Genomic DNA, 26,454 nt, shown 5'->3' with positions numbered 1-26,454 from the left:
GGTTAAATACAGAACATACTTCACAGTGGCCCGTTTTTGTTTAACAGTCTCAGTTACAGCCATGCAACTGTAAAAGTCAAACTGTTATAGCCAATAAATAACACAACTAGTCAAGAGAATTCGTCCTGTCACCAAAACTGAAAACCTGAAGAAAATACTACTGGATACAATAATTTTAGACTTCTGCAAACTGTAGTCCAATATTTAATATTGACTTTGGTCTTTTTGCTCCAGAGCAAAAACTGCTCTGTGACCACTGTGTGTTTTCACATTGTGTAAGATGAAAAAAGTAACCCTGATATTCTAATTTCATTCATCTCCAATGAAAGAACCCTTAAACTGCAGTAAGAACAAGGATCGCAAATTTATTTGTAACATACATTTTATAAAAAAAGGGACTTGTATCACACTACAGTTTTGACAGAAGTACACACAATGTCTTTCCTCCTTGCCAACCCCCACCTGCAAATAGTTTCTGGAAGACTTTAATTGCACAACAGTGGTACCAGTTTTGCAATCTCAGTGCAACACCTAAATAAGATCCTTAGAAAAAACTATGGAACCTACCTTTTCTCTGTTTAGCTGGCATAAATTTTAAGGTAAATACCAGAAAAGAAGGAAGAGTCTGAAACATGGCTGAAGAGACATTATTATATCCCTTCTACTAGTTATTTAGCGACTGAAGACTCAGAGTGTCATCATACAATAGTGAAAGACACATTTTCATCATTAGTGAAACAAGAGCTGAGAAACTATGGTTACTAATTTTCCAGAGACTGAAAGACACCTGAATCTTGTTTTATCTATGAAATTCCTACCCAGTCAAGCACGTTTAAACACATTTGGGTTAGCATGGTCATAATTTCATAAAAAGCCATACAATGGGGAGAAAAAAGAAAAAAAACAAACCAAAACAAAGATCATTCGAAACAACAGCTTTCTTAATTACAGACAAAAGAGCAGTGTCAACTTATCTGTAAATTATTCATGTTTTATTTTCGTAAGTGCAACAGTATGACAATGAACGCCCTATGTCACAAAAATAAGTATGCTTACAAAATTGCATGACAATAATAGACTACAGAGGACATCCGTTCAGTTTAATATAAAGAAAATAATCCTCTAACTACATGAAGAGACTAAAGTACCAGCTTCCTACACTTAATACTTTCAAATGTTAATCAGTTGGCATAGTCATCAGATAAGAGTTAGATAAACCCTATCATGACTTAAATGAATAAAAGCTATATGGCATGAAAACCATACATGATCTGTGTTTTTCATTAAACCTTCCCAATATTGTCTTTTAGTGAAAAAAAGAAATCTGAAGCAAATGTGACTTGTGCCATGCCTGGATTACAAGCATGTTTTCATTCTTACTATTTATTTGTGTGTTAAAGTTCAAATCCTTTCTTCCTCTCAAGAACACTAAACGAACACATTTCTTCTCGCACAAATCTTTCTGTTCTATGTCTGGCAATTACTCTTTTCTTCTTCCACCCACCATCCCATCCCAGTTTGCAAAGAGTATGAGAAAAAAAACAAAACAAACCATATCTCTAAGATGACAGTTGTTTCGTGTTACTTTCATTTTTTTCTCTGCCTCAAATTCCATCCTTGAAAATTGTAACACAGAATTGGTGGGTAAGACTTTTTGATTTATAAACATGTCACAAGTGCGTCATTCTAAGAAATGAACAAAATCCCAGACTTGAATCAGAACTACCAATTTAGAAAACTCTTACCTGGAGGATTTGACTTGTTTGGTAGTATCACTTCAGCATGTTCCTCCTTCTCATCACAGGGATCCTCTTCATCAGACAGTACTAAGAAAGCCTCTTTTGGCAGACTTTCATTGCTTTCCTGCTTGGATGGTGAACCCAAACAGTTGTCTATTTTCTCTTCTAAATCTGGGACTGTGTCATCCACTGGAAGCAGAGAACTTTTAGAGAAACAGCTCAGTTCATCTTCAGCAGGGGCTAGTTTTTCCAAAATTGGAATAATTTCATCTGTTTCCATAGAGTCAGTACTGTCCAAGATACTTTCACTTGGCTCATCTATCATCTTCTGAACAGTGGTTTCTGAAAGACCTGCAATGCCATCTCGTTTGTCCTTTGGTTCCTGGTCACCTTCCATACTGCTAGAGATGGCTTCTTCTCCAACAGCATCTTCAACAGTTGCTTTTTGAGTCCTCTTTTCCTCACTGGATGAATCAGAATTAATAGTTAAGTCCTTCCTTTCTCCCTTCTCTTCAGAAGAGTCACCAATATCACAGATTGATTTACTTTCATCTTCTAATGGGATGTCACACTCTCTTTGGTCCAAATGATCTTTTGTATCATTTTCTTCATGGAAGTTATCTTTATTGCTACCAAGCACCCCATTTTCAGCCTCACAAGCTAAAGCAGTATCCGTATCTTTATCTTGCTCAGGAGTAACATTCTCTGGAGACAGCGTTAGAGGTTTAGGTTCTATGTCATGGACTATGTTCCCTGCCCTACTTTCAGGACTTTTGGCTTCACTAATTTCATCAGAAGCTGTTCCTCCTCCTTCAGAGTTAACAGACAAGTCCACTAGGCCATTAACTTCCCTCTTGTCCTCCACACAGTCTGTATTGCTTAAAGGGGAATTTAAATCAGAATCTCCATTCTCATGCTTTCCATTTAACAGTTTAACTTCAGTTGTCTTCAACAACTCCTCCTTAACCTTATAGACAGCTTCAAGTTGTTGTCGATCACTTACTCTCATTGTTTTTCGTGCTTTGAAGACTTTTTTCTGAGGTTCATCTGTGCTATCCATCTTGACCCTTAAAAAAAAAGTTGAGAAATAATTGTGAAGGTAACAATTTATTATCACTGTATTACAGTGTTCCTAAGAAAGACTGTAGCATTTAGCATTTTAAAGCAAACCGGTTTAATTGTATCTACAAAAGCAAAGAAACAACTGACAACTCAAATTTTGTTTGTCCTCAGAAAAAGTGAAGTTTCTACGTATGCTGCATAAACACATGTATGTAAAGATCACTGAGATCACCCTATAATGTTATGTAGTAATGTTCTGACTATACATTTTAGATCACTCATATTATTATAGCACAGCCACTTAATGATGTTTTCTAGCTAGAAAGATATTGTACTAATATAAGAGCCAGCAGCCTCTCTCCTCATAAAAAAAAGTAAAAAATATTCCTGGCCCATCTGTTTACATTTATCTTTCTAAAACTATGTAATTTCATGAGTTTCAAACAGAATTAAAAACTGGGGTAAATCACAGGATTTTTACATTAAAAAAAACTTTTAAAGAAAACTTCAGTATATTGAAAGAATTTCTGAATGTGTCATTAAGATAACTTTTTCTTCTGTATAGATAAAACAGACCTCCATCCTCCATATTTATGCAATGGTTAACTGAACTTGGGTTTTTAGAGCACTTTCATTTAATTAGCAATAGTATTTTACTATGACCATTTGTGCTCATAAGAACTACAGTTTTTGTAGCTCCTTTGGAAAAAGACATTTTTCTAAAGGAAAACCAATGGGGTTACCCTCCATATAATTTTATTAATTCCATCCATCCATGCAAATACTAAGAAAAATAAGAACATTAGTAAATAAAAAAAACATACTAAACATTAGTATTTAAAAAAAGTTCGAAAATCTACTTTAGCAAATCAGTAAATGGAGTTAAATCCAGCATTATCTAGGAAGTTAAAATAATTTTGTTGAAATACAACAAAATCTTATTTCATTTGTTTCCATTAAACAAAACAAACAAAAATCCATAGGGATTTTTATACTATATTTTTTCCCTCGTGATCTTGTTTAAGGACACAGTTTTAAAGAAATTATTTAAATAATGAATAAAAATTTAAATAAAATTATTTAAATTATCAAATGTAAAGAACACGGTAACATTGTTCAGAAGCAGAAAGCAGTTAAGGAAGTTGTTATAGCCTAAATGAAACTCAGCAAACAAGATCTTGAATCAGCTGATGCCAACCAATTTAGCTCTACTGAAGCTACTATATCATCATAAGTGACTCCTGTCTAAGATATGGCTTAAGTTTCTCAAAACATGTGAAAATTCATTTGGGTAGCAGTAGTTAAAAGATATTATAGCAAATAGAAAAAAGCAAGAAAATACATCAGGCAGTTATGTCTATATGAATCCTGCCCCCGTGTCTGCCCCCCCCCCCCAAGCACCAGATAAGCAAATGTTTATACCATTGATACAACAGAATTATTACATAAAGGATGCATTTTAACTACTTAGTATAATTCATTTTGCATCTTCCCCCCAATCCACTTTCATTTACAGAGCTGAGAAATTAATTATTAAACTGCATTTTGTCTTTTCAGGTGGAGTATAAAATTTTTCTGATTTTTTGATTAAAAAAAAGTAGGACTATTGCCAACACTAGCTCAGATCAGCGATGGTTTTGTACAACCAAGTCGTAAAAATTCAAAAAACTGAGACTCAACAGCTTTTCAAGTTTGGCTCCACCCTCTTTGTAACCAACCTTGTCTACAAGTTTTAATTAGGCAGCCGTAAGATTGCCCTTTAGCAGATGACAAGCTCCCTCAGCGTCTCATCATAAGTCACATGCTTTAGGCTCCTATCATTTTGGTAGTCCTCTGCTGGATCCTTCCTAGTTTACTGGGAACAGTTTGTTTATGAAGGAAATTATATAACATTTATGCATTGCCCAACTAGAATATTCTACGGTAAGATATGAATATATATTCTAAGGTACAATATGAATTCTACTATCAAGACAAACTCTAAACCTTAGTATCATGACATACAGTACCGGGCAATTATAAGGCTTCTTTTACACTTAGTCAACATGACCTGACAAAAATATGGCCAAAATAGAAAGCAGTATGATTAAAAAAAATATATAATTTCCCCCGTTTTGCATTTCCTGTTAACATAACTTTCAGATTCCCTTCTACTTGAGTTCAGTTCTTTTCTGTATAACAATCTAGCATCCTGGTATTTGAGTAACTGATGGTGCTTAAATAACACTTCAATCCACACCTCAGGAACAGATGACCAAATCTGCACAAAAGGTTCTATCAGCTCTATTTACAGACTCTCAATAATACCATTAGGACATGAATTTTTGCCAGTTTGAATGACATTTTCTGAACAGGATTGTCTATTACTGTATTGCCACTAGTGGGAGCAAAATCTATAGAAACATCTATAGAAACACTGATCTGAAAGCATCAGTTTACTTGTTTTTAGAAAATGTTCCCATCACATAACCATTTCCAGTCAGATGAAATATGAACTCCAGGTGAGCTGTTAATGTCCCTCCAGAGCTGTCTACATGCTAAATACAGCATCTTCATATTCCTCCAGAAGTGAATACATTTAACACAGTAATTCTAGTCCTGAAGTCAGGAGAAGCATATAAAAACCTCTACTATTTCAGAAGTGCACGTGTAGTTTTTGAAAGCGCATTCCTTCCTTCTTCCCAAGAACTCAGAATGTAAAGCACGTTTTTTCACGTCAATATAAAAGCATGTATCAGATCGGCACATAATAAGAGTACTGATCATCATACTCACGTTCCATGCATATAATCCCCTACAACCAACATGCATGCTCTTACAGATGTGTATCCTGTAGAGCCAATTTGAAAAAAAATAGAAAATTCCGGGCTTGGCTAACCTTGAACAATTTCAAGAGCTCCTAATAGGTGACCAGCTAGTGAGAGTGTTCTGTTAACGTAGTACAACGATACAGTGCCTCTGTATCAATATTAAGACAGATAAGTAGTTTGATCTCCTAGACTACAATATTTTCTTTTATAAGCATTACCCATAATTTAAAAGTTCTTGTATTACAAAATTCACAATCCTACCTTCCCTATGACCAAAAATAAATACTAAAAAATTAAAATCTTCATAGACAACTTAAAATCAAATTCATAAGTTCATCACTGGAGTAATCATAAAATATAAAACTTAAATTAGATGGTTAAGGACATTAGAGCAGAAAATGCTATCTAGTCTTTCATTCATATTTTTAACATAAAATACAGTAAGTACAGAGTAAAATGAAGGGAACTTCCTTTTTATATTTGCCAAGAATAGTAGTCTTTAAAAAAAAAAATCAAACCTCAGAATAGCTTTCTATTGATGCATCCTTATTTTTTTCTTTAAAAAATACCGAATGAATAAGCTTAAATTGCTAATGTATTTCAAAACTGTGTTTACTTTATATTTTAGGATATTACCAAAATCTAGTTTAAAAACAAAGCTTTAATACAGTTCTACAGTGAATCTGTACCAAAAAAAGGCTTTTCATAAAAATTTACTGTTAGACAGTTATTAAGAGTTGTTAACTGTCATGGTTTAAGCCCAGCCGGTAACTAAGCGCCACACAGCTGCTCTCTCACCCTTCCCCCGCAACGGGATGGAGAGGAGAATGGAAAAAAAAAACCCACCTTGCGGGCTGAGATAAAGACAGTTTAATAGGATAGCAAAGGAAGAGAACAACAACAACAACATAATATATAAGTGATGCACAAATGCAATTGCTCACTACCTGCAAAAAAGCCCTGATGCCCAGTTTGTTTCCAAGCAGCAATCGGGCCTCCCGGCTAGCTTCCCCAGTTATATACGGAGCATTACAGAATATCCCTTTGGCCAGCCTGGATCAGCTGTCCTGGCTGTGCTCTCCTTGCTTCTTGTGCACCTGGCAGGGCATGAGAAGTTGCAAAGTCCTTGACTTAGAGTAAACACTGCAACTACCTAGCAACAACTAAAAACATCAGTGTGTTATCAGCATTATTCTCATCCTAAATGCAAAACACAGCACTGTATTGGCTACTAGAAAGAAAATTAACTCTATCCCAGCTGAAACCAGGACAGCATCCACCCCTTATTCCATACTATCTACACCACGCCCAGGTCCTATATTTCCCAATACATTCCAGTTAATCACCATCGCTTTTCCTGTCTTTTGATATGTACACACAGATATAATTCGCTTAGTCTACAGGCCATCCCTCTAAAACATCTGTTGAGTTCATTTAGTCCATGAGTTTGGGCTCCATGGGTCAAAACAGTCTCTCAGGGCAGGGGAGATGGTGTGTGATGTTGGATTGTTGCACGCTGCATCCGGACGTCGCAGCTGATGTATTTGGCACGGTCTATGCTCACGGTCTGAAGATGTCAGTCTTGAGGAAGTCACTGGGCACTAGTTGCTGAAGCCAGTTCTGGTTTCATCAAAGTTCATTCTTCATTAATCTGGGTGATTCTTACTGTAATACCGTTGTTATGGCATATAGCAATCACAGTGGTGATGACATGCAGTATTATGTAGCAATTAATGTAATACAATATAAATCATTCCCTTGAGGTACACATCGGACTGCCCCATCCTTCCACATCACCCACAAAGCGTACTCAGGTCCTTGAGCAAAAGCAATCCTGTGGATGTGCCTGCCTGAAGCAGGGATAATCGAGACTGACTTCCCAAACATATTCTTCACATGCATTGCAGGAACTTTATGTCCTTCTACAGTATGTAAAAGTTTGATTGGGCAGGACCAGCTTGATTGGTAGATCCCCTAGTGCTGATTAACCGGTCATTTGATAAATGTATATCCCAATGCTTGAAGGTCCCAACACCCACTGCTCTCAGTGTAGTCTTTAGCAATCCATTGTATCGTTCCCTGAGGGCTCTTTGGCCCAAGTGTCTATGAGGTTGTTTTGGAAATGAGTCCCATTGTCTGACTCAATTCTTTCTGGGGTGCCATGTCACCACAGGACTTGCTTTTCAAGGCCTAGAATAGCATTCTGGGTGGTGGCACAGGATATGTTTCCGGCCATCCGGTGGTTGCTTCCACCATTGTAAGCACATAGCACTTGCCTTGGTGGGTTTGTGGGAGCGTGATATAATCAATCTGCCCAGCAACCCTGTATTTATATTTCAGCCATCGTCCTCCATACTAGAGAGGCTTTAACTGCTTGGCTTGTTTGATTACAGCCCACGTTTCACATTCATGAATAACCTGTGCAATTGTGTCCACGGTCAAGTCCACCCCTTGATCTTGAGCCCATCTATACGTTGCATCCCTTCCTTGGTGGCCTGAGGTGTCATGGGACCACCAAGCTATAAATAATTCACCCTTATGTTACCAGTCCAAATCCACCTGAGCCACTTCAATCTTAGCAGCCTGATCCACCTGCTGCTTGTTTTGATGTTCCTCAGTGGCCCAACTCTTGGGTACATGGGCATCTATATGACATATTTTCACAATTAAGTTCTCTAGCCAGACAGCAATATCTTACCACAATGCAGCAGCCCGGATGGGTTTGCCTCTGTGTTGCCAGTTGCTTTGCTTCCATTGCTGTAACCACTCCCACAGAGCATTTGCCAGTATCTCTATACTGACTCATGGATAAAGTAAAGTACTGGACACTTTTCTCGCTCAGTGATCTAAAGGCAGCTGGATGGCTTTCACCTCTGCAAACTGACTTGATTCACCTTGTCCTTCAGTAGCTTCTGTGACTTGTCATGTGGGATTCCATAAAGCCGCCTTCCACTTTCCATGTTTTCCTACAATACAACAGGCCCTACCAGTGAACAGGGCATATTGCTTCTCATTTTCTGGCAGTTTATTACACAGTGGGGCCTCTTCAGCACATCACCTCCTCTTCAGGTGATACTCTGAAATCTTTGCCTTCTGGCCAGTCCGTGATCACTTCCAAGATTCCAGAGTGACTGGGGTTTCCTATTTGAGCCCACTGAGTGATCAGTGCAACCCACTTACTCCATGTAGCACCAGTTGCGTGGTGTGTAGAAGGGACTCTCCCTTTGAGCAGCCAGCCCAACACCAGCAGTCAAGGTGCCAGGAGGAGCTGTGCTTTGATATCAATCATATGCTGCCAATATCTTTTTCAGTTGGAGTATAGTGACCCTTGGATCCTCTGTATCCCCAAAACTCTAGTGGTTGACCTCACGTCTCCCCTGGTGCTTTCTGCCAGAGACTCCAGGTAAGGCCATTCTCCCCCGCTGCAGTGTACAGCACAATTTATATCTTGTCATGCATGGATTGGCCCAAGGGCTACTGCATGAACTACTTCCTGTTTAATTTGTTCAAAGGCTTGTCGTTGCCCAGGAATCCACTTGAAATCATTATTCTTCTGGGTCACTTGATAAAGAGGGCTTACAATCAGACTGTAATTTGGAATATGCATTCTCCAGAAACGCACAATGCCTAAAAAAGCTTGTTTCCTTTTTCCTAGTTGGTGGAGACATAGCTGCTATTTTGTTGATCACATCCACTGGAATCTGACAACATCCACCTTGCTATTTTATTCCTAAAAATTGGATCTCCTGTGCACGTCCCTTGACCTTACATTGTTTTATGGCAAAACCGGCTTTCAGAAGGATTTGGACTATTTTCTTCCCATTCTCAAAAACTTCTGCTGCTGTGTTCCTCCATATGATGGTGTCTTCAATGTACTGCAGGTTTTCTGGAGCTTTACCCTGTTCCAGTGCAGTCTGGATCAGTCCGTGGCAAATAGTGGGTCTGTGTTTCCATCCCTGGGGCAGTCGATTCCAGGTGTACTGGACACCCCTCCAAGTGAAAGCAAACTGTGGCCTGCACTCTGCCACCAAAGGGATCACGAAAAATGCATCAGCAATACCAATTGTAGCATACCACTTGGCTGCCTTTGATTCCAGTTCATACTGAAGTTCTGGAATGTCCAGCACAGCAGAACTCATCAGCAGTGTGACTTAATTCAGGCGACAATAGTCTACTGTCAGTCTTCACTCTCCATTAGACTTTCACACTGGCCATAAGGGACTGTTAAAGGGTGATTGAGTCTTGCTGATCACTCCTTGGCTTTCCAGTTGACAAACAAGCGCATGGATGGGAATCAGGGAGCCTTGGTTGGTGTGATAATGCCACCAGTTCTTTTTTGACCCTCAGCAACCCCACAACAAAAGGGTCCTCCAAGGGACTGGGCAAAGTAGACAACTGTTCAATTTCCTCTGTCTTGTAGGCAGCTATTCCAAAAGCCCACCAGTACCCTTTCAGGTCCTTGAAACACCCTCTCCTGAGGTAGTCTATGCCAAAGATGCACAGAGCCTCTGGGCCAGTCACAATGAGGTGCTTTTGTCACTCATTCCCAATCAGACTTACTTTGGCCTCCAACGTAGTTAACTGTTGGGATCCTGTCACTCCAGAAAAAGATGGGTTCTGTCCCTTCACGGATTGATGGCATTAGGGTATACTGTGCAATGGTGTCCACTAGACCCTTATACTCTTGTGGATCTGATGTGCCAGGCCATCAAATCCACACAGTCCAATGAACCAGGTTGTTCCTTTCCTCTACCTGGCTGGAGGCAGAGCCTCTCTAGTCTTGGTCATCATGTTCATCACTCACTTCTTGTAAAAATGACTTAGAAGTCCCTTCAAGAGGATCATAAATACAATCAGGCCTTCCACTCAGTCTGGAGAACTGCCTGCTGGAAACTGGAGTAGCATTTTTCCTGGAAGAATACTCTTTTTTCATTGTTTTTCCTTGCAGCTCACATACTCATGCCTCTAGGGTCGAGGTAGGTTTTCCACCCCACTTCCTCATGCCCTCTTTCTGGTCATGCAGGTAAAACCACAGGGTGCCTCATGGTGTGCACCCTCTGTATCCTCTCTCTTGAGCACAGGACCACTTACTCCTAATAGCTGAGATACTGGTCCACACAAGTGGGGAATGTGACATATCCTCTTTGAGTTGCCAGACCTCCTGGGACAGTTTCTCCACACCCTCCTCTGAGTTGCTGGACTTCCCAGGACAGCTTTTTGGATTTTTTTGGACAGTCTTCCATGGCCGAGACACAGGCCCATAGGGAGGAAAGGATATTTTCTTCATATTGCCGGAGTTGGCCAGACACTTCATTCACTGTTGGTGCCTCTTCATCTTTCCAGGCCAGTACTGCTAATGATTTGGCATACGACAGTGGCGTGCTCTGTACAAACTTCTGCCACATGGGTCGGGTACGTTGGACTTCATCAGGATCTGTGGGTAACTGCCCATTGTCCAGGTCATAATAAACCATCTCCCGCATGGCTAATTCCCTCAGGTACTGGATACCTCTATTCATGGTGGTCCACTTGCCTGGGTGACATATAATATCATTTTTGAAGGGATAACTTTCTCTCATGTCTGAGAGGTCACCTCCAGAGGCTGAGGATTTGTGTCCCTTTTCCAATTACCTTGTCAATGCCCCCTTTCCTGGACAGGGATCCCAGCTGCTTGGCTTCCCTAACCTTTTAATTCCAGGCTACTGGCCCTGCTAACCCAGCATCAGAGCAGCCAGGTGACAAACTGCTTGCCTGGATAACAGCTGAAATATTTTTGCTTATCTCACAGCTCGCTCAGGGATAGGGATCGGATGATAATCTCTGATTCTGTCTCTTCCTCCTGTTCTTGTGATTGCTCCTTTACCACATGAGTTGACTTCATGGTTTTTTCTTCTTGTGTTTAGGGGTTACTGATACCAGTATGGGTTGGTTCTCTGATTCAGCTACAGTGCCTGTCATGGGGGTTGATCTCTGGGTGGTATTCTTGAATAGTTGTTTAACCCTAAACAAGACCGGAACTACATTCAGGAGACTAGCAAGAGAAGTATGCTGGTCTGAATAACCCAAGGATCTTCAACATTCCCAAGACCTAGTGTAATTAGCCTGGAGGAGAAAGGGAAAATAAAGAAAGGTGTCTCCCCCACATATTGGTGCTCTGAGAAAAAGTAAAAAGTGAAGTTATTAATAGCTTCCGACAGATGGCTCCTTAAGTATGGAGATGAAACCACTGCTGTTGCTCTGCTCTGTGCGCTGCCTGCCACTGCAGAGTACAGATACCAGATTGGTGTGACAATAAATAATTTTCATATACCATAACCCAGTGTTACACAGTAAAGAGCGACCACCTTAATCCAATGCCCAAAATTGGTAACTCACACACAAACACTGATTAACAGTATATATGGCAAGTAAGACATTACATAACACAACTCTGAGAACAAAGCAACATTGTGACCAGCAATGATTAAAGTAATATCATGAATGCTTATAACAAATTTCTTCAGATCTCTTATCTTAGCCCTTCATGCCCCACGTTGGGTGCCAAAAAGGACTGCTGTGATTTAACCCCAGCTGGTAAGCAAGCAGCACACAGCCACTTGCTCACCCCTCCCCTCACAATGGGATGGGGAGGACAATGGCAAAAACTCCCATCTCTTAGATTGAGATAAAGACAGTTTAAATAGGATAACAAAAGGAAAATGAATAATAAAATAATCATGATAATAACCACCCAAGTAATGCACAAATGCAGGGCTCACCACCTGCAAAAAAGCCCTGATATCCAGTCTGTTTCTGACCAGTGATCACACCTCTCAGCTAGCTTCCCCAGTTTATTTACTGAGCATGACATTATATGGTAGGGAACATCCCTTTGACCAGTCTGGGTCAGCTGTCCCGGTTGTGCTCTCCCAGCTTCTTGTGCACCTGGCAGGGCATGGGAAGCTGAAAAGTCCTTGACTTAGTGTAGACACTACAACTACTTAGCAACAACTAAAAACACCGGTGTGTTATCAGCATTATTCTCATGCTAAATCCAGCACTATACCGGCTACTAGAAAGAAAATTAACTCTCATTCAGCTCAACCCCACCATCTTTTGCAACCAAAGAATATTCAATAAAAGGTACCATAAGTGACAAAATTATAAACATAGATGAGAGTAAAAGATGAACACTAAATGCTAGTTAACAGCTAAATACCATATATCACTGCAGACCAGCGGTAAAGTGTTTCCAGCCACACCCACAAGAGAGCACACTGCAGCTAAGGAACAGATCTCTCATCAGAGCAGGGTAAAAGAAACAAGTATACTCAGTAACCAGTCCAGACAGTTGTGGTCATACTGATGCAAGCCAATCAGCATTAATCTGATAAATACTGCCTTCCAATCTTTCAAAGGGGTAAGGAGGTTATCCTTCAGAGAGCAACTCCAGAGCAGGTTACGTGAATTCAGTCTTGCACAAATAAAACATTTCATCTAGAATACTACTAGTTTTAATGTATGCTGGTAGCCTCTTTTTATAATTAGCTTTGACACAAAGTTTAGCTACACTTGCTATGCACTTCCCTTATCTGATGCTTGGGTATTTTCAGTTTTTACTTATTGTGTGACCAAGTCACAAGAAGGAAAGGAGTGGCCCAGGCACCAAGCCAAAGGAAGGACATCTTTTATTTCAAAGAAAGGCATTTGTACAGAACAGCACAAAATGACTCCTGCATGAAGGGTTAAATACTGTGAATAAGGTGGTAGACTTTTGGGTTGCTTTTTTGTTTTGATTTTTTTAAACACAATAATTTTTGAAAAACCACCACACATGCAAGCATTGTGTACATTTGTTTAGGTATCATTAATGAAAATCCCCTTTTTTATTTTAAGCTTGAAAGTCACATATACTTCAGGACGCAAGAAAGAAACACACCATTAGACACCTCCCTCCAATAATGTTTGCAGATTTCTTTCTCATGACCAAATGTGTGTAAAACCAAGTGTGCCAGTGCAGCTAGGAATACGTAAAGGATTCCCCTCTCAGCCAATTTAAAAGCTTCCCCTCTATTTCCTTATTTTTTTCTATTATTACTACTCTGGAGAGAAATTGCAGCTCTAAAGCAACAAAGGAAGGTACTAGCTTAGCTGCTATGGATTAGCCTATAATCGTGTGCTCATATGAGCAGCCCAAGAGCTGCTTGAGGCGTTAGCCAATCAGCAAGCAGCTGCCCTGAATCCTGCCCGGTAACAGGCAGCAGACAAAGAGGTGGTCATGGAAACACTGGGGGGGGGGGGGGGGGGGGGGGGGGGGGGGGGGGGGGGCGTGTTGTGGTGTGTAGGGGGCAAAAGTTGGAATCTAAACAATAGTGCACAACAGGATTTGCATAATATCATCAGTCTAGAACAGCATTGGCACAGGGTTCCTGGAGTGCCTGCAGTGCTAGCCAAAAGCACCACAACCATAAGACATTTGCCAAAGCACAAAAACTACATGGAGGAAGTACAGCCTTTGATCATGAAAATCAGTGCTCAAATAAGCAAGTCTACTTAAAAACGTAGCATTGCCAAATCAAGGAAAGGGAGGCAGCAAATGGTCAGGAGTATTTTGTTCTAGATAGTCACAAAGAATGAAAGTGGTGAATAGAACCTACCTTTTAAGTAGTGGTTAATAAAAAAGCTGATTTCAGTTGAAATCCTCTATAGTAATGTTGATATCAATTGTCAGAAATTTAAAACTATTTTCATAGAAGAAAATAACTAACCATTTGTGATCTGTTCTTACAGAACACACGCAGATATAATGTGCCAATAATTTGTTTTTCTACCACTAATACACGTCTACTTATCGGACTGAATGCAAGATACCATCAGCCTAGTTAGATCCACATACAACTATGCCTTTATTTTAAAAGATAATAAACAAATGACATATGGTAAGTACAAATAGTATTTCTTCTTGCACACCACGGAAGGTTTGAGTTTTCCTCCCTCTTAGGCTAAAACTATGCTAGTGTTGGCTGAACAAAGTGAAAGAAGAATGTGCCATTTTTTAAGAAAAAAATACTTCACCATCCTGTCCTATTTCACCTAGTGCACATACAGCAAAACAAGGTCCACTATCATTTAAAAAAAAAAATAAATCTTTAGCTTATTTTCCACCCACCCCCCGTGTTTAACACCCAGTATTGAGGTTCACGGTTTAAGAAACAAGCAGTATTTTTCGCTGCAGCAGAGCCCTGTAATTTCTTAAGGGTACCCCAGGGGGAGCCCCGCACGCCGCCTGCGTCCTCTCCCGGGTAGACGCGCCAGCCCGCAGCCCTCGCCTCGGCACTGCGGGGGAATGGACTCTAGCCCCGTATCCGATTGGCTGGAAGGAGCAGCTGCACGGCAGCCAATCAGACAGCAGCGCCTTAAATTCTACCCAGCAACAAACCCCAGCGAGGCCGTCGGCAGAAAGTCGCCAAGGCATGAACACGAGCTTAGGGGCGCACGGCGCAGGCTGGCAGGTTTGGGTTTCACGGTATTTTCCAAAAAGCCAGTAAACGACGTAAGAAAAAGTTACGGGTTTTCAGTTTGAAACCTGGAGCTACACAAAAGCACCAACAGATGAATGCAGTACACAGGGGGTGCAAAGCTACAATAAAGAGTCGGTGTTTAACGTGCGTTAGCATTTTTTAGGCTATTTTAAGACTACTGAATTTCTGTGATACTAAATGTTGAATCAAAAAAACTTCCGAAATTGAACGCAGGTTCAAGTATGGCAGCTGGTAACCGTTCTTCAAATACGATGCAGTGCCCGTGCTTTTCTAGTGTCCCAACAGAAGCATCAAAATTGGTGTTTTTTCACAAGTGCAATATGACTTCTTGCAAGTAGAGGCCATTCTCCCCCACCCTTTTGAAGAACCAGTTCAGTAAAATGTTAAGTCCACACGTGTATCTATGCCTAAGAAAAACACCCAAATGTACTGCTTAGTAAACCAGAGTAAATTCACAGTACAAACAGGTTGTATGGTTTTGTGTACTGTATTTGATCAACAACTTCATGTACAAACTTGAACGACACTTTCATCACTTTGGCATCACAGGGAATTAAGCAGTTGTCCTGTGTCTCCTCTACCTCTAGAGGATAATACCGCCTTTGACTTTGGCTCACGAACCCGTTTCTCACACTAAATTAGTAATTTTAGAGTTCTTTTCCCATGAGGCTGCCATGCCTCATGGAAAAAAATGGATTCCTCAGGGGAAAAAGACCATCACAGCCATTTACACAACTAAGATCTTTCATCTGCTGGTGATTTTGCAGAATTGTCCTTACATGGTTCATCAGTTTATACCTTGGTAGCTACTACACATAAAATGCATACTTTTGAAGATGGAAGAACAGAAAAGAATTGAAATTTTTTCCTAGACAACTTTTAATTAAAATACATACTCCAATTAGCCTTATACCAGCAACTCAAATGCCTCAGAAACACCTGCCGTTTCACATGTAGCTTTAGCTCATTCTCCAAGAAGAGTTTTGTCTTTTTCTGTAAACTACATTTTTACTGGTTAAATGACCAAAATGGCTGTTAAACTGCTTGAGTGGAACTCAGCCAGAGCAACAGTGATAGATACTGTATTTTCTTACTTCCCACAAATGTTAGAGATTTCAACTTTTATCAACTCAAAACATAAGCTTTCAATTCAGCTGTGAGATCTCCAAACGCTAAAGAGGTACTGCTGTTTGAAATATCTGTACAGCAAAATTCAGCTTTCTTACAGATTTTTTTTAGCACAAGCTAAAGCACTAAGTATATTTTTCTGTAAAAAAATGGATTTACTAAAATTTTATGTAAAGTTGAATTTGTGCATTTTAAGATATATTTCTGGAATACTTTTATTATACACAGTGTAAATGTTATACTGTGGTTCCATCTTTGGCATTGTTAAGAAGGATTAGCATTTGTTAGCATTTCTTAATAAAGATTAACAGTTACCATTATCCTTAAATATGAAAAGGAGCTAGTAATTCCACATAAGTGGACACTAACTGCCAGAACACATCTACAATTAAAAAAAAGTATCCAACTTCTGATATTCCAAACTTAAAACCTGAATAATATTAAAACTGAATAAATTTTTCATGTACATGCAGACCAAAAAATGAGAAACTCAGTGAAAAAAAATCCTTTAAAAAGGCAAGATGTTAGGCATTTCTATGTATTATACAGTATTGTTTCTTTTATAGGTGAAATTTCAAGTGAAAATTCAACAGGTTACAGCTATAAGAAGGTATTACTAATGCATGCAGAACTGCATCCTTTTAAGGCAGACCTCATTACAAACCTTCTGTTAGATAAAATGCAGAGTAACACTATTCTATTGAAAAAAATATTTACCCTTAACATTCTGTAAAATATTTTCTAAACTAGTTCACATACTACATGTACAACTAACTGTAGCGATGTAACCTCGGCTTTCAGACACTTGCAACTTGCTGACATCAGAGTTCAGAGGCGAGATGTCATGCTAACAGTGGTCCCCTGAGGTCACTTAAATGCCATAAGAAACAGAAGTGAAAAGAAAACTTGCAACAAAAAAAGGTGATGCTGCCTTAAAATGTCATTGTTTGTCATTCATACTAGTGCCTTTTATAAGTTTTTTTTTCAGAAAAGATTACATTTTCTCAGTAACAAAAAAGCAGCAATTTAAAATGGCACTAAAATAGCAGTTGATGAGTTGGCTGTGGGAACCCGCTGTTTTATAAAGTATTATTGGTATTTCCTCTAGGGAACGTAACCTTTCTCAGGCGGGGCAGTGCAACTGCTGCCTCACTCACTAATTCCTTGCTCAGACCAGCCCTTCCCTACACAGAAGTCATTGCTGAACTCCCACCAAGTGCATCACCTCAGATTGAAGGTGGCAGGTCTTCAGTATATGAAGGAACCACCCGTTTCATAATTTCATCTAATTGGAGCCTGGTAGGGCATTTTCATAATCTTTACCCTTTGGGGGCAGGAAGGCTATTTACCTATTTTCCACATTAAATGATGAATTTTCTTTCTGTGAGTGTGGGAGGGAGGTCAGGAGGAAACCCCCGCTGCCATCTCGCCCCCTGAGCACCTCTCGGCCCGGCAGAGCCAAACTTCCTTCCTCTGCCTCATGGCCGGGGACTGCGAGAAATTTGCATACCCGCTCGGGATTGGCTGCGGGAGTTACTTTGCATAAACCAATCTGCAACCGCGAGGCGGAGCCACCACAGGAACCGTGGGCAAATCTGCCCGACAACCGGCTAAAAATAGAACGGGCACTCCCGGCACGTAACAAAGATGCAGCGCGACAGAGCCCCGCCCCGATGGTGACGTAGTGCACATGAGAACACGCAGTGCGGGTCCTCCTCCTCGAGAAACGTGCACCTGCGACGCTGTCACTCTGCAAACACGAGGAACGAAGGGACACCCAATCTTCCAAGTTTTGTGCCAAAAGCGGAGGCGTTCCATGGGGGTATGGCACACTTAACTTCAAGGTTTTTGTGTGTTTTGGCATTTGGGTTTGTGTTGTGTTTTTTTTAAAAATAGAAAAATAATAATTTCTGAAGTCATTCTCTTTTCAAATCAAAACATAAACTATTATAATCTCCACATCTTCTTTCTTGCCTTCATTTCTAAGCAAGCAGGAACAGAAAACATCTTTCTTACTCTGGTTAATATCCCATGTCAGATGAAAATTGAGTCATCCACAACAGATGTCACAGAATCCTCATTAAATGTGGACTCTTACACCTCAAGTTATAGACTTCTTTTTTGGCTCCTGAGTTATCCCTTGGTAAGTCACACATCATCAGAGACATACTCGTACAATTCATGCAGTCAGGAACAGCGTGGGATTTGGAAAAGTGAGCAGGCTGAAGCATAGAATCACAGAATGGTTTGGGTTGGAAGGGACCTTAAAGATCAGCTAGTTCCAACCCCCCCTGCTGCAGGCAGGGACACCCTCCACTAGACCACGTTGCCCAAAGCCTCATCCTACCTGGCCTTGAACACCTCCAGGGAGGGGGCCTCCACAACCTCTCTGGGCAACCTGTTCCAGTACCTCACCACCCTCACAGTAAAGAATTCTGAACCAACAAAAGAAATGCTGTAAACAGATATGGTATCTTGAGAATAAAAATTAAATACAAAACAGGGTAAGTAATGATTATGTAAATACACGATCTATTAACTTCAACAGTGATCTACATATACGGCATGTTACCATTTTCAACCTACAAAATAGGTATCATCTACACAAGTTTGATTTTCAGTACTACTGAACTGATGACATAAACTCTTCTGACTGCAGCAGAAGGAAGTAAAAAGGTTTCCGCACTTTTCTATCCACCACATCTGCCTCCAAGTTTCTGTTTCATGGAACTGGTTAAAGGTGGGTGAAAGCAAACATAGTGAGATGGATGAAAACAGCACCCAATGCTCACGGGACACGTATGGCTGCCTAATCTGGGTTTTCAGCAGCCTGAAAAGCACCATCTGATATGTAAGGTATACATAAGCACCTCTGGTATATAAAAATGTATTTTCTACAAGGCTGTCACAATTAAATAAGGAGAGAAGGAAGAAAAGTGACCACCACAGACGGTCACAGAGTGACCACTGACAATGGTTGATAGTTTTTGAATGACTCGACAAAAGAGAATCACCAAGATTAACTGGAAAACCCAACTGGAAGGTTAATGTGAAGGAAAACAAAAATTTTAATATAAGAACTCTTCAAAATAACATGAGAAGGAAAAAACCAAACCCCACAAAAATAGTTTCTTCTAAAAGCTACAGTTTACCAAAACTTTATTACCTGTACCTAGTGTTCGAACTATCTGTCACAAGTATCCTTCTTTAAGGTAAGGTAGCTTAACTCCATAGATGTTAGTTAGCTATTGCTAATAAATTTTAGTAGCAACTGTGCCTTCCTGCCTCTAAGACAGTTATTCATTAATCAGAGGCTAAATGTTTTCCAAAAACTAATGTTGGGAAGAATGGGAACTGAAAAACCAAACATATCAACTTAATATTCTATTCATTACTAGATACAAGAGAAAAATAAAAAAGTGTGTTTTCAGTGCTGGTTACCCACTGTATTAATATGCTAAGAACCTTACATAATGCAGGTAATTCATGTTTTTACAATGATAAGCAGTCACCCTCTAATAAATTTCTATGGCAGTCAATTTCTTATTATACCAAGCATACAATGGAATAAGATTTATTTACCCTAGTAAAAGTGTACAGCAGCAGATTAAATTCTCTTGGGTCAATGGGCAGACAATTATTTTTTCTGTATTTGCTGCTAGGCAAAGATTTGTCACGTCTCAACCTTGTAAAGACTTGCAAGAAAAATTACCCAAGGTATTACGGAAACTGCACTTGAAACGTTTCATAATCAAACACATAAGCAACCATAGATAGCATAGATGATTCCTCAACTTAAGCATGCTTAGAAAAAGCTCTGCAGACACAGATTGCCAGACTTTAATTCTTTGCTAAACTCAGCAAGGAACAGGAAGCAGAAAGTGGACAAACACAAGATGGCTTCTTTATACAGTTCCAATCATGGAAATAAATATGAAGAACAATAGAACTAGTTTTGTGTTGCGGTCTAGCCTCAGCCAGTAATGAAGCACCATGCAACCGCTTGCTCACGTCCACTCCCCCTCTCAGTGGGATGGGGAGGAGAATGGGGAAAAAAAAATTGTGGGTTGAAATAAAGACAGTTTAATAAGATAACAAAGGATACTAATACTAATAATAATCTAAAACAAATGGTACACAAATGCAATTGCTTACAACCTGTGGAAAAAACCAATGTCCAGTCTGTTTCTGAGCAGCGATCGCACCTCTTGGCTAGCTTCCCCAGTTTCTGTACTGAGTATGACATTATATGGTAGGGAATATCCCTTTTACCAGTCGGGGTCAGCTGTCCTGGCTGTGCTCTCCCAGCTTCTTGTGCACCTGGCAGGACATGGGAAGCTGAGAAGTCCTTGGCTTAGTGTAGACACTACAACTACTTAGCAACAGCTAAAAACATCAGTGTGTTATCAGCATTATTCTCATCCTAAATCCAAAATGCACCACTACACCAGCTACTAGAAAGAAACTTAACTCTATCCCAGCCAAAACGAGGACACTGTAAGACTGGTTTTATGACAAAGTTCAGCATTACCTGCCAGATATTGAAAAAACCCTCTAAAATAGGACTTTTAAAGGTGGACAGATGATTAGTTCACCAGCCTTCCAAAGAAGTGTTACATCTTCAGTAAGAGCAGTTGATTGGAAAATCCTTTTGTACATGGTTCTTAAAAAAAAATTAAAGACATATTATTCTTTTCAATGTTTTTGAATGAACATTAATAACAAAATTGCATCCATTCCACATAAACTGTGTTGATACTACATTACACAGTATGCAGTCATGTTTGCATATGAAGGATGAAATAAAGCAAGAATATGACGCAAGCACTGGTGAGGCTGCATGTGAATTCAGATCAGGGACCTCAGCCATCTTAAAGCTAACCTTTTAGTTTAATATAGCAAATACAAAACAACCCAGCAAGTAAAAAAAGCCTCAGCCCAGATCAGTTGTCTGATGCTATCAGCCATACAGCTCTGCTTTTAACTCTTAAGTCAGCACAAGGCAGGGGGCAGAAGGAGGAACAGAGAACAGCTTCCAGACGTGTGTTGCATACCAGCCTTTCAGTACCAACTTACATTACTTGTACAACTACAGCACTGAGTTAGATCAGGGACCTTAGCCTCTAGAAATATATTTAGTAGGATCAGTGCTTTTTTAAAACTCAGCTCCATGAACTGGCTGACAAAACAATCACAGGAACACCAGGGAACATGCAACAGAACAGCCTTGGGTTTTCTGGGTGAGAATGTATGAGTCAAGAACTTGCTGTAATGGACAGACAGATCTTCTAGAGGTTGACAAAGCACTACAGATGTCCCATAACGTCAGCCGCATCTGGTTATTCAGACTTTCTAGGGACAGGGCACGGAGGCTGTCCCCACAATGAAAAATACTTGCTATCTCCAAGTGTGTGTCTTTATTATTTTTAAATGCTCATAAATACTCCTCTGACATAAAAGCAATAGGTACAATAATATTACATATTTAATAATACATAGCTATTTCTTGAAAGCTTAAAAAATAAAGTACCGTAAAGAAGCAGATTAAACTCCTGGTTTTAGACTGTAGTAGATTATACAGTGGTGAAAAAACCCTGAAACAGACTCTTCTTAATAGTCTGTCCAAAAGCAGTATGGAAAACAAAATTTGCCTCTGGTCTGTGGACAATACCAAGCTCCTAAAGTGAACTTTTATTCCCAGACTTATGTACTCAATTACAGGTAACAAATGTTGACTGTACTTGGTATTATGAATTCAATACCGTATTAGTACAGAAAATATGAAAATCCATACTATCCCATCCCTTTAAAAATGTTTCAGTGAACATCTTGTATGTGGAAACATTTTATTCTCTATTTAAAAGAAGAAAAAAAATTATTTGTGGTGGCTCTTACAAATACATACACATACTAAGCTTTTTGCTAACTGACCTGTTGGTAATCAAATATGTTAATACTAAACATTACTTTGGTGCTTCCAAGTGGATGACAAACTTTATTCTGTAACATTCTGAAGTTTTCCTGGTGACATGAAGCCAGTTACATGCATTTGAACTGTAGAAATTCTCTACTCATCTATTTGGATTATCCATTAATTTAGTGACTTGGTATCTATTTTAAACATACCAGGAAAATTAATTAAGGAAGAGCATATTTATAACCCACAGCTGGTTTGGATTGCTCTACTTAATATTCAGTTATCCCAAACACACACAGTGTCACCATCACAAAGTTGAGTATTGCATCAACTAAAAAGGTCAGACTGCTGAGAAAAATCAGTGTCTAGTGTGCTAGAGTAACCTTAAGGGAATATAACTATTGAAGCTTGAAATGGCTTAGCCTAGAACTAATTATATCTTACATAAACATGATTTGCAAAATTCATGTGTCTGTATGTGATAATCAAAGAGAATAGTCATTTGTGACAAGGACCAACAGGGAGAAGCAACCCATTAAGGTGTCACATATTATCCCAAAACTCAAAAGAAAATTTCTGCTCTTTAGCAGAGGTTGACAGCATTAAAGCCTTTCCTCCCCCCCGCCCCAATAATTTTTGTGACAAAGAAAGAAAACTGATTTCCCTGGCCCTATTGTTTCCTGAAAATAAAAACAGAAATAACTTGAGAAACCATATTAGGAAAAAATAAAACAGGATAAAAACCCCAAACACTAGTTCTGCTCAGCATATACCAAACAATTGGAGTTTTTGCTCATCTAAACCTCTTCAGTAAGTATTAAAGACAGCTTATAAGTAATCATATGTGGTTTTTAATTACATAGTACAGTATGATTTCACAGTAAAAACAAATACTAAATGTACCTTCCTGTGCAGCTTATCAGCATTTAGTATCTAGGGACTAAGATCACTTCTAAAGTTCATAACTTGAAGATAATTTGAAAATACACAGCACAAAGAAGCTAACCTGAGCAAACTGTAACTGTATTATGTTGCCAAAAGTCACCTATAAATACAATAATCCAAATTTGATGCAGCTTTCCTGTCTCAGGAGAACTAGTTTCCAATGACCAATCTGACCATTTGGGGACACATGCTTCAAACAATAACACATAAAAGTAGAGAAGTTTGGAGCACAGCATTCCAAATACACCTACTGGAGAACTAGTTTGGATTAGATGTCTCTCTTCTTTTGCCAGTTACCTGCAGTCACACCTGTCTTCAACCTAGTTATCAAATATTGATCTTGAACAAGGTGTGCATAAATTCTGTCACATTTATAATAGTGAAATAATTTTCAATACTTATTCTAGATATGATCATTCTGATCTCAACTGATTGCATTCACTCCTTGAATCCCTAAGGAAGAATTTCAAACACTGAAGTACCAAATCCGAAACTGGGTACAGACAATAAATTATGCATGAATTCAACAGCAAATTCAAATGTATATGAAAAGCTGATGAAATTTCCCTCCAATAACAATTTTAGACAAAGGTGTTTTACCCCATTTATCTTTTCTGTCCTCACACTTCACTGAGAACTTTAAATGCTTCCCAGAGTTAGACAGCTGGATAAAGAAAAACACATCGTTCATGCAAGGGAAGTGGAAACATGGGGGGGGGGGGGGGGCCTGACAGAAAAAGGGACAGACAGGAGATAGGAATCTTAATTCTAACTACATTATGAAAAAAATTAATTATGACCAGAGCAAGCAAGCAGTGAAATTTACTTTTATTATGCTTGGTACTTTATGACTCCTTTGCTAACAAAGGCCTAGCTTATCCCTCTACTGAATGCATATATCTTGCACACACTTTACTGATGGAGAACTGAGCCAGAGAGAAAGAATGCTAACTAGCTTACTCAGGATCAGACAAAAAGCCTAGAAATAAAACCAACCAACCACAAAAAAACCCCCCACAATTTGTGACTCTCCAGTCTCTCCTACCTTCATTTCATTTATGCTTTGTCTTGATTAAAAGTAACAGTAAATCCCCAGTAAACTAGTTACTTTCCAGATTGACTTTGTAAGATCAGGTCGTGTATTAGATTATTCTAAAAAAACCTGATGTTATCTGAAGAAGCAAGAGTGACATCAACCCTTTTTTGCCCACGTTTACATTTGTAGCCTATTACCACAACCACTTAATTTTCAATCTGTCCAGTACTCTAAGGTGCTTTGACAAATACAATGAACTAGGAAGATATTTTATTTGATACAGTTAATGCAAAAAGGACACGCAGCAAGAACTGCATTTGGCAACAGTCCTGTGCCATTTCTTGATTTGTAAACATCTTGTAGCTGCATATAATAGAAGCCTAAGATGAACAAAATGTTTTCAGAGTATTTTACTTTTGGGGCCAGGGGTAAATAGGTTATTCTGCAATTATTGAAGGTTCCTAGTTATTCTACATGACAATTGGTAACATTAACAAACTACTTAGGTTTGCTTTTACTAGCAGCTCTTTCAGAAAGATCAAGTTGATAACCCGCCATTAAAAACAAAACCCCAGTACACTAAATACACAAAGATCAAAAGTGTGATCATTAGTACTTTTCCAAACACATTTCTCTGAGTGAAACCTGTAGTAGAAATAACCTGAAGAACTGATCTCTACTTTTTCCAGGATATGCCCAGATAACTAAACTGAGTCTTCTGTCCTTCAAAGCAAATTTGTGTTTAGCACAGCTAAGTAACCTGTGCAAGTGCCACCAATGCACAGATTTAATTTTCACTATCAGATAGCATCCTCTCTGGACAGCTCAGTACTAACCAGTTCTAAAGAGAAGCAGTAAAAACATGAGCAGGGTGATTCCAAAAGATGCAATGTAAGCATTTACACTTCTATTCTCTGATACCATCCAGAACAAAAAGGCAAAATAAAAAAGCTTTATTTCTATTGATGCCATTGCAGGCCACCTTAAAAAAGTGATTATGAGTAAGAAAAAAACAGTAAGCAGGGAGAAAAAAACCCCCATACATACACACAAAATCAGGAAGTCTTTTCACATTAAACATTTTCACATTAAAAATAACAAACAAAACTATGAAAATAGGAGATTGTTCCAGTTCTGCATAACTTATTCTTGTCAATACAGGCTTTGGAATTCTCCCAGGAGAGAAAAGAAAGCATCTCCTCTGGCTTGTCCAAAGTTATATATGTGCCAATTGAAGAGCTAACTGCTACTAAACAGAAGCTACTGTAGAAGAGCCCTACCTCTACCTCAGCAGGAACACTAAGTTGAGATTCCTTTTACTTCTATCCAACTAGCAATTCTCATAAAGCTTGTACAAACCAGCTTCAAGGTTTCTATACCTTTAAAGTTTGGCTGAAATCAGTTGGTGGGTAAAGAATCATGAAAAGGAAGAACTTCTGTCTCAATATAAGAAAGAATTTTTTTACAGTGAGAACAATGCTTCACTAGAACAACCTCCCCAGGGATGTGCTAAAATCCCCATCGCTGGAGGTTTTCAAGATACGATTGGATAGGGTGCTAGATAATCTCATCCAGGCTCCCCTTCCCAAGAAAGGTTGGACCAGATGATCTTTTGAGGTCCCTGGACTATTCTATGAACTTAACCATATGCCACATGTCATGGTTTAACGCCAGCCAGTAAGTGAGCACCATGCAGCCACTTGCTCACCCTCTCCCCCCCTCAATGGGATGGGGAGTACAGTGGAAAAAACAAACAAACAAACCCACCTCCTGTCCTGGGTTGAGACAAAGACAGTTTAATAGGATAACAAAGGAAGAGAATAATAAATAATTATATAAAGTGATGCACAAATGTAATTGCTCACCACCTGTAAAAAAAACCCCTGATGCCCAGTCTCTTTGTGAGCGGCAATCGCACCTCCTGGCTAGCTTCCCCAGTTTCTGTACTGAGTATGACATTTTATGGTAGGGAATATCCATTTGGCCAGTCAGGGTCCTTTAAAGGTGGACAGATGATTAGTCCACCAGCCTTCCAAAGAAGTGTTACATCTTCAGTAAAGTGAGTAGTAATTGCAGAGTTGAAGAGATAGCTTTCAAGCTAAACAGTCTTCTACCAATAAAAGAAGCCATTAAAAAGTACTGATCTTTGATTATGTTGTATATACACACACATATAAAATATGTATACTTTATATATTTTGTACTTAAATAGATATGTATGGTTGGAGAAAATGTGATCAGCTGGCTTACAATAAGAAAAGTCTAAAAGACGGTAATTAGGTTGTGAACTTAAGGA

At 39.2% G+C, this 26,454-nt stretch overlaps 1 protein-coding gene across 10 annotated transcripts in view; it reads right to left on the bottom strand.

Moving 5' to 3' along the window:
- ATF7IP (activating transcription factor 7 interacting protein) overlaps positions 1 to 26,454 on the bottom strand; it is a 120,161-nt gene that overhangs the window by 53,464 nt on the left and 40,243 nt on the right. For all 10 annotated transcript variants that reach the window (XM_075750745.1, XM_075750755.1, XM_075750721.1 and 7 more), the window contains exon 2: positions 1,746 to 2,806. In XM_075750745.1, coding sequence (XP_075606860.1) covers positions 1,746 to 2,799 — 1,054 coding nt within the window. In that variant the 5' untranslated portion in view covers positions 2,800 to 2,806. The remainder of the gene's footprint in view (positions 1 to 1,745; positions 2,807 to 26,454) is intronic.

The sequence above is a fragment of the Balearica regulorum genome, chromosome 1, assembly GCF_011004875.1.
Source record: "Balearica regulorum gibbericeps isolate bBalReg1 chromosome 1, bBalReg1.pri, whole genome shotgun sequence".
Lineage (NCBI taxonomy): Eukaryota > Metazoa > Chordata > Aves > Gruiformes > Gruidae > Balearica > Balearica regulorum.
The sequence above is the reverse complement of the archived record's forward strand: the minus strand, read 5'-3'. Positions and strand labels throughout refer to the sequence as shown.